We start from the raw sequence: 9,643 nt of genomic DNA on the forward strand, positions 1-9,643 counted from the left end.
TGCATTCAGCCTCATCCCAGGTCTTTGCTATTGCATGTGTGCATCTGTGCGTGCACACAGACACACACTCATCCTCTCCCCTGGTCCCTGACTTCCCTCCCAACTACAGTCAGATCCTCTTGTCTGCGTTTCTTTTCCCCAAGTTGGATTTCTCCCCCTTATTCACTCCTCTGCATTGCCCCCTCTCCTGCTCTCTCTTCTTCCTTGTCTTTTTCTCCTACTTATTTTTCTCTGGTTCTTTACCCTCCTTTTTAGCCTTCCTCCCTCCCCCACTTTCTCTGCTCTAACAGCCATGCATTAGTCGTCTCCTGTATGATGATCATCCCCTCCAGCTCGCTTTCCTCTCTTTTCCTCCCGCGTACCTTCCTTTTAATAGATTGTCAATCCTTCCATCTCATCCCTCTCTATTTAACTGGTCCTTCTGGTAATCGGAAATGAATAGTGGTGGTGAGAAAGACATTTGAAATCAAATTTTCAGGAGACATCAACATGAATGATGTTGTGCTTTTTGTGACATTATTTAATGTATGCACGTAGGTGAATGTTTGCGTTTTTTCTTGTTTCCATGCATCCATTACCCAGATGAGTAGTGTGTATGAATGTGCAGCTGTGCCAGCTGGGCTGCTGGGTAAATGCATGCATGTGTGGCTGTATGTCTGGGAAACGGTCCACCATATCCACTGGAGCTCTCTGTACTCCCACGATGGGGACTGATGCACTCAGCAGGATTAGATGCATCACAAGTCCTCATTTATTTGAAGTGTCCAAAAATCACCGGCATCCCAATGATGTCTCTTTTCCTCCCTTGGTGGAGGGAAACCAAGTAAAGTTTTTTTTTTTTTTTTTTCTTTTGGCCATCCTCTGTTACAGATTAATGCACTAATGTAGTAATAAACAATTAAGAGCCCCACTGATTGTCTCTTTGTTGTATCTGGAGACTTTGATACATTCCTTTCCATAGTGCTGACCTCTCCAGCACAGTCCTGCAGAGATTCCATCAATTAAAAGATTGGCTGCTATTATCTCCCTCTCACCTTTTCCCTGCGCACAGAATCAACAGCTGCCAAAGGACTCCTCCTTCAGACAGCCAAGCACCTGCAAATTCTCCAAGTCTGTATTTAAGCCTGCATTTTCTCTTGATCTCCCTATTCATATGTGCGCGCCCCCCCCCCCCCCCCCCCTCTCCTTCATGACAGAATGAGCTTGGAAGGTGATGTGAAAAGCTGCCAGCCGCTGATTATTTGTTACAGAGCCAGTCTGCTGATCATTGTTGACACACAATTTGTTCCATAGGTCACTGCAATGATTTGACGTAAAGCCTCAGAGCCCCAACAGAGTGTTTACAGCCTTCATTTGATGAGCTGCTAAGAAGAATACTGTGGCCTAATTACAATGCTGGCAAGGGGCTTGTTTAGCAAACCAGGAAAGCGGATGGAAATGGTTTTTCCAAGGTACAGCCCGAGTCTAATTATGATGAGATGAAATAATTCAAAAAGATTGCCAATGCTAAATGAGATGCATTTTTGTGGAGCTCTTCACATCGTGCCACTTTCAAGTGGGCTTTATGATAATTTATTGGCTTTCTTGAAGTTGATGGATTTTTCGTGGCTCCAGTATATTATTTCATATTGCTTGCAGACTTTTGACAATATTGTTCTGCCTTGTTGGGAACAAAACTAAGAGGCTTTCTCAGCTTGGTATTGGATCTATGATGCCTAAATTGTTTGGCCACACATTGTAAGCCTTTTTTGTCCATCACATGCTCTCTGTCACAATTAATTGTATTTACTGAAGCCTGTCTGAATGTTTTTTTTGACCCCGGTCGGTTAATTTGCACCGTCATACTCAATGTCACTCCTTAAATGCCTCGAATGGAGGAGTCTCCAACTTTCTTTGTTCCAAGACTACAGATTAGTGACAGGCGGAGTGAAGATTTTTTTTTCAAAAATGACTTTGTGCGCTCGCTGCGCACTATTTCAATCAAGCATTTTGTATCCAGATAGACTTCACACGAGATTATTACCGCCGCCGCTTGATTGACAGCAGTGTTTGCCTCTGAATTGAATTTGCATTCAGCGCGACTTGATCATGCTTAACCTCGCGAAGACGGGTTGGCAATCTAACAGGTGGTGGGCGTGTGTTTGTCATTTTGGCTCTGAGCACGTCTCTCACGTGGGTGTCTGCCTTACCTGTCACACTGCTACTATCTGATCCTGATAGAGTGGAGGATCTCTGCCTCCCAAGGAGTACACACACACACACACATGCACACGCACGTTCAGATTGAGTTATGCCGGCGAGTGACAAAAATTAATTTTCTATCCCACCTGCAAGCGGATACAATTACATTCAGAAACCTGCCCATGATAGTGAACAGATGTGTACATTAGACGCGGAGCAGTGTCGGCACGCTGTGTTTGCATTTCATGCTATTGTAACTGATACCATTTAATCTTTATACTTATCATAATTACTGTTAAATACACTGATTTATATTGCTGTGAACCTGGAGCCATCACTCCATAGGACAAATAAACTCCTATGTGTTGTGATTTTAACAATAGCGGCAAACTAATGACTCCCAGTCCATATCCTCCTGGGACTTGATAGACTTGGAGTTAAATCACCTGCAATAGCAATCCGACCCCATCGTCTGTCCACACAAATGTCTGTGTGTCCGCCATTGTTAATATTTGTACCATATTGTTCTCTGTACATTTCTGTGTAGTTTCAGTATAAAAGCCAACAGCAACCACTAGTGGCCCAACATGAAAACTAAATCACTCTTGAAAATTGTTTTTGAAATGTTGCAGTGTAAATGTGAAACTTTTCTGTAAAACAAAAACATTGCGAGTCTTGGGGTAACAGGTTCATTTCAACTGCAGCATTTTTTATTGTTTCTTTTGAATTGTAGAAAGTAAAGGATAACATTGCCCACGCACATCGTGAACTTTTAGTTAAAAGCAAGATGGAATTTGTAGCATCAAGCCAAACAATCAACAGAGGGATTGCTCCTTTCGTTGGTTTACTTCTGCATCTTCAGCAGAAAGGTCATTTGTGTATTCAATTGCTGTGAAAATCTAATTAGAAGCACACTTCAGACCTGTCCTCTGATGGGTGAATCTCTGGAGCATTACGCTTTTCTGGAGCCCAAAACAAAACTTGTGCTGCATCCTGCAGCTTCATCTGCTGACTTTTCTTTTTCATACAGTGCGATGTTGACTGAGTGCATTTCAGAACAGAAACTGAGCCGTTTCATTCCTAATGGACGAGTGTTGTTTTTGTTTTTGTTTGTTTTTTTAGTGCCCGGACTCCACCTGTAAGCAGGACCTGCTGGCCTACCTGCAGCGTATCGCCCTGTACTGCCACCAGCTCAACATCTGCAGCAAAGTCAAGGCTGAAGTTCAGAACCTGGGAGGAGAGCTGGTCGTCTCCGGGGTGAGTTCAGACATGCCACAGTCTTTATGGTGATCAGGACAAATGCCAACAAACTTTTCGTTTCCAAATCGAAATTTAAACGAGATCCGTGTTGTACATTACTTTGTGAAGCCCCAAAGTTCTTCTATCTACTGTTGCACAGATCAATTAAAAAGACTTAATGACATCAGTGGTTGGTCGGCATTAATTAATGATTTATTCTGTGAACTGCAATTTGCAGCTTATATTTTGAATCAAGTAAACAGAAAAGAAAATTAATGAGTTTCTCTGTGCTAGAACAACCAGTGTCACCAGAATGTTACCAGCTGTGATAAAACCATGGAAGGCCGCCAGTGTTTACAGACCCCCTTTAAGCATTAACTACTTACTGGCCGGTGAAATTAATTATAATGCTCCGTGTCGGTGTGAGGAAAATATTGAATTCCCGCTTCCTTCCTGTGCAGCTGAAATGAGAAATGGTGCCAACACTTCCACTCAAGTGTCACCAGTGTCTCTGGGGCTACTACAGTGTGGAGATTAAATTAATGTGACCTTTTTAGGTATTCTAAGATTTGTCACATATGTTTGTGCGCCAGACAAGGCAGGGGTTGTTAAAGCTCCAGAATAAACACTCCAGTCATAGTTGGGGGGGAAAAACATCAGAGGGCCGCGAAGAGACAGAAAAGAAAGATGGAGCTAATTAGAAGTAAGCAGCTCAGGGTTTTTACTCCACTGACCCACTTCTTCGTGTCTCCTTCACGTCTCCAGCTGGACAGCGCCATGTCCCTCATTCAGGCCGCCAAGAACCTGATGAACACGGTGGTGTCCACCGTCAAGGCGTCCTACGTGGCCTCCACCAAGTACCAGAAGAGCAAAAACATGGAGTCCCTGAACATGCCGGCCATCTCCTGGAGGATGAAAGCGCCCGAGAAGAAGCCGCTGGTGAAACGGGAGAAGCAGGACGACGGCCAGACCAACAGGGTCAAGAGGTCGTCCCACAAGAAGCACGTGAACCCCGTGCAGGCTCTGAGCGAGTTCAAAGCCATGGATAGCATTTAGAGCGCCGCAGCAATCAGATTATCAGTTTATATATAGATCCAGCTTCTTGTTGCTGTCAAAGAGAAAAAAAAAAAGGGTTTTAACATATTTCTTCTATCTTTCCGTTGACGGCTTGTCTGTTTGACCCATTATAATCCCCCGCAACCGTTTCTATTCCACACATGGACTCTCCTCTGGCAAATGTATTTAGAGGGAAATCAACTGGACAAAGCCTTCTTTAAAATGTATATTTCTCACTTTTGTGTAAGAGACAAGAGTGGCTTTAATAGAAACGAGAACTAATTCCAGGATGCTTTTGATTTATTAGTTCTAACCAGTGAAGCTGTGGGTCTCTGGGGCTTTTCCACTATAATGATTGATCGTGGCAGGATACCTTTTGTACTGCAAATATCAGCTATGCAAACGTTCAGCTGCCTTATTATAACTGTAGCTCATGTGGTCATGCCGCCCTCGCCGGGCAGATTTGAGCGTGTTTTGGTTCAGACATAATGAACCAAAGTTGAGATTTTTCTCCACGTGTCTCCACTTTTATATCTTCACGCCACCGTAAGCATTGTCAGTGTAGGTCTGCGTGACTTTTGACTTGTACTCGTTTTATGATTTATCAATTGCAAGTGTTTGTTGGTTTTTTTTTTTGTTTGTTTGTTTGTTTTTCATCTGTTGACAAACCAAAGGTGGCAGATTCCTGTTTGGCTCCGTGAAAGCTGCATTCACTCGGTGGTCCACGCGCACCCAGTTCAAACTTTGTGAATTAGCCCCCAGCTCGCCGTGCACGTACATGTGCGCGAGCCCAGCGGGCCAAAGAGCAAGTGAAGCGTGCATCAGTCCTGCTCAAGCCGCCAAGCTTCATTAACTGTCAATGAGACCAAACACCTCCACTTTCCTAATGTTTCCAAAAAGAGCGATCGATACGCTTCTCCCTCCTTTTGGCTTAAGACTTTGGCAAAGCAGAAAGAGAGCAAGGCTTTATTGTTCGCCTTCCTCGTCTTTCAGCCCGTACACTAATCGAGACCTTACGTCATGTACAATCTCTATAAAAGCCTCGAAACAACCTTCCAGACGTAGAGCTTTGAGACGCATTCTTACGTATTTTTCTGGCGCGGAGCGTTCAGGTTGGAGAGTTGTGGTGCGACGGTCGCCAGCGAGGCTTTGAAGCCTTCCTGCTGCGAGCTGCAGCAGGACTTGCGGAGTCGGTTTCTTCCCCCCGTCGTTTTGTTTGAATTTAAATCCTGAGTGATATCAAACTACTTTGCTGTGGATTCTTTTTGTTTTTGTTATTAAGAGCTGACTTATTAGTGCACACATTTCTGATATTGGTGTGCTTGCTTTATATCTTAATAAAGATGAAAAAGAATAAAATGCATTGTTTGTCCTGCTTGAACTCCGGTGTGTAGTTTTGCCATTCCACCGCATCCATAGTGAACTTGCATGTTTTAGTTTAAACCCTGAAGACTCATTCACGGTCCCCACAGAATAATCGCTATGTGCTGCAGTACATAACGGCTTCCTATGTTTTATATGCACCTCCTATATTGTGCAGACCTGAGGGTTTTATACACCACGCTCCTGTTAAATGTATAATTAGGCTGCACTTTAGTTGTGGGTTATTTTCTCTGTGTAGGGAAAATACATTAGTGCAGTTTTGAACAACAAGCATTGCTATTGTGGCGCTGCATCCTGAACAACAACCTGTGAAGAAGCGGCGAGAGACCAGCGGGGGGACGCTCTGTGAAGCAACATGTTTGGTTTGTGTGTGTTTTTCCCTCCAAAGTGCTGCAGTAATCACTCATCAGAGTCGGCCTGAGTCACCGCCGAGAACACAAATCCACCTTTGATACGCTTAAACACGCAGGTCACTTGGCGTCGTCTGACTGGCAGCTCCTTGATGATTGTTGTTTACGGACTTTTGCTTCGGGAGAGCTTTTTACCTTTAACTCGTCTACATCTGCTTTAAATGAATATTTTAAATAACTGGATGCAATGAAATGAGAGTATTTTCATCTCCCTTCTACCTGTCAGACTTCCAGGACGCTGCCTCGGTGAAAGATTGACTTTTTAAGAATACATTTATAACAAATGCTCAAAGTAAAGCCTGCAGGCCAAGTGCAGACCACGATGCAGTTTTAAATGTTGATAATCAAACATTGGTGACCGACATCCTATTAACATACTTTAACAAACTTTTTCACTTTATAAGAAATCAACCACTGAAGTGTGCAACTCTTCACATACAGTAGGTGCATTTGATGTCAAATATTTAACCAGAGTGTGTAACAGTTTTATATTTGACCAGTATATTATTGTGTTTTCGTAAAGCAGTTTAACCATCCATCCATCGAGAGTGGCAAGTTGACCTAAAGTCCATGTTTTGGCACCATGGAAGGGAAATTCCATCACACACAGGGAGAACATGGACATTCCACAGAGAAAAGCCTCTAAAATACCACCTGGACTCCAGTCAGTGATATTCTGGTTATGTGGGGCGGGATCGGTGAAAAGGTCTCCCCTTCACCCCCTTCATCTTCTGCTCTGTGTTTAGACATTACAGATGTCTTCAGGGGATGGCTTAAAAAAAAAAAAAAAAAAAATCCCCCCGAGCGGGATTATAGGTCACAACATCCCGTGTGACCCAGTTCTGTGTTAAAGCGCAGAATGAGGTGGGTTTTATCCAACTAGAACACATAAATGGTGGAGAGGTCACACGGAACCCACGCTTCTTATGTGTTGATGAATTGTCTTGACACTGAAGGAGTTTGCTCTCCATTCTGACCTCCGGGCTGCAGAGGCTCAGGTGGAACGTGGAGACGTAATACCGCTCGGTGAGTCACGAGCTTTGAATGTGAAATGACGGCAGAAGCACCACCGCTGACAGTTACAGTAAAAGCAAATATATACATACAGTATCATGACTAATACAATTAATTTAGCTGCGCGCTGGATCGGTTTCACTTGATAAAGTGCTATGAGCACATAACTGCAGTGGCTTAATTAAGCCTGTTTACTGGTGTGACTGCAGCAAGTTTAGCACCTCGAAATAATGTGTGAACAATCCCCTGATGGAACAATAGATGTGTTTCCCCGCCGTTTCAAGTCATGGCATGAATGTAATCATATCAGCAAACATGATGTAGGTGTTTGTCACTTCCTCCTGTCAGAGTCTGACGATGCATCTCAATGAATTATTCTTATTGTTTTTCTTCTTCTTTTTTTTTTTTTTTACCCCCTGTGAGCATGAAAGCAGTCATCAGTCATGGTAAGTTTACTTCTTCGGTCTGAATAAGGGAAAATGGTCTTTCATTTACAGCAGAGGTGTCAAACTCATTTTAGTTCAGGGGCCACATCCAGCTGAGCTTGAACTCAGTTGTGCCCGACGAGTAAAATGAAAGCATAAAAGTTTATTTTTTCCCAGAGATTGAGTGCATGACAAGGTTCACTTTTAATGCACTTTTCTCAGAAAGTAAAGTTCAAGGCTGACCTGCCTCAAAGTTTCTCATCAAACTTTTAGTTTAGCATGGCTTCACAAAGTAAACTTCATGGTATCTCTGAGTAGATTTTATGCATGTATGCGCAATTTTTCAGACACAAATTCAAGAATTTTTTGAATAAATTAGAAAAGAAAAGTTAACCAGTATCTATGACTATCAATACGATTGAAAACTTTCATTTCCAAGTCAAAGTTCTCTATGTGTATTTACATACAAGTTTATACGAATACTTTCTAATATTTTATATTTAAAGAATGTATAGGATGCTTCTTGGATCTTTGGAATTTCTCTGTGGATCATTTTCACGTCTTGTTTCACATCTTTAATAATATGGAGACGTTCCTGATCGCAAAACTGACATGTCGTCTGGGATACGTCGTCAGCATAAACGCTTCTTTAAAGACATTTGTGGTAATTTCATAAGATAATGTGGCTTCAGTTTGAGCATATGACATAAACCACCTTTGTAAGAAATAAATCAATTCCATGTGGAGGGAGAAAAAAAAAAAAAGACCAAGAATCGATGTGGATACCTGAAAAGATGTACATTAACAAATGGTTTTCTACCTTCTTACTCCTCACCTCTGCTGTCATCGCAGGACAAACTGTGGAGCGAGGCTGATGTGAGCAGGTGGAGCCACAGAGAGTATGTGTGCACTCATGTAACACTGCAGCTTGATAGCTATATATGGTACATTTAACATATTATCTGGCAGCGTTTTGTGTTGGACAGCTCGTCCTGTCCTGTCCTATCCCGGGCACGAGAGGTAGAGCCCGGAGTGTCTGCATATGTGATTTACACTTAGAGGTGTAGCCAGAAGCAGCAGCAGAAAAAAAAAAAATAGAAACAAGCCCTAGAAGCAGATTATTGAAATCAACTAATTAGCCAGGTGTTTGCTTCATGTCTTGTCCTCAGTGTGGTGCAGGAGGATTTGGGGCTCTAAATGTCTGCTTAAAGAAGAAATGCTCCATCGGTTGATGTGTAATCTGAGCTGCTCTAATCCAGACCTTTCTTTTCCAAGACATGTTGAATAAATAATCTTCACTGTTGGGAGTGTTTGCAGTTCATGTTTGACAGAGCGCTCCCCTCTGTGCTGCGACTGTCAGGAGACCCTGACCTCGCTTCATATTCAGCCATACAAAGACGAGACGCAGCCCAGAGCCGGGGGGAAATTCAGTTCAATGCATAGGAAGCTTGATTCTGTTGGTTATTTAACACCACATTTACGGCACATGTTTTACCTGATGTATCTGAGCCTCAAATCTCTTTGAGTCATCTTTTACACCTTGAAAATAATGACTGGCTTTACTTGTCTGGATGTGGTTCAGGTTGTATTCGGATTCCAAGGACAACGGTTCAATTCCTGTCTTGCCCACTTTCCATAAGTTTGGTTGTTAGGTAAGACACTGAACCCCTCTTTCGGTGTGTTAACTAATCGTGTCAAGCACTCTCAGACTGGTAAAATGTACTTTAGTAATAAATAAAAATCCATTAAAATTCCCAAAGTTTAAGAAAAAAAGAAAGGATTTTAGGCATCACTTTTATTGGACTGTAAATCAGATGATAATGTCAACTGTCACCCAAAATCAATATTCACAAGGTCACGAAAGATGAAATGTTACGGTAATCAGCCTGTGAATCATATCACCAAATCTTTATGTGAAAAAGCCAAAAGCGACCT

At 42.6% G+C, this 9,643-nt stretch overlaps 1 protein-coding gene across 1 annotated transcript in view; it reads left to right on the forward strand.

Moving 5' to 3' along the window:
* Positions 1-5,825, forward strand: part of ctnna1 (catenin (cadherin-associated protein), alpha 1) — a 78,760-nt gene extending 72,935 nt beyond the window's left edge. Inside the window, exons 17-18 of the mRNA XM_080502653.1 lie at positions 3,304-3,438; positions 4,186-5,825. Of these exons, the coding sequence (XP_080358779.1) occupies positions 3,304-3,438; positions 4,186-4,476 (426 nt within the window). The 3' untranslated portion in view covers positions 4,477-5,825. The remainder of the gene's footprint in view (positions 1-3,303; positions 3,439-4,185) is intronic.
* The last annotated feature ends 3,818 nt before the right edge of the window (positions 5,826-9,643 follow it).

This window comes from Blennius ocellaris (genome assembly GCF_963422515.1).
Source record: "Blennius ocellaris genome assembly, chromosome: 9".
Classification (NCBI taxonomy): Eukaryota; Metazoa; Chordata; class Actinopteri; order Blenniiformes; family Blenniidae; genus Blennius; species Blennius ocellaris.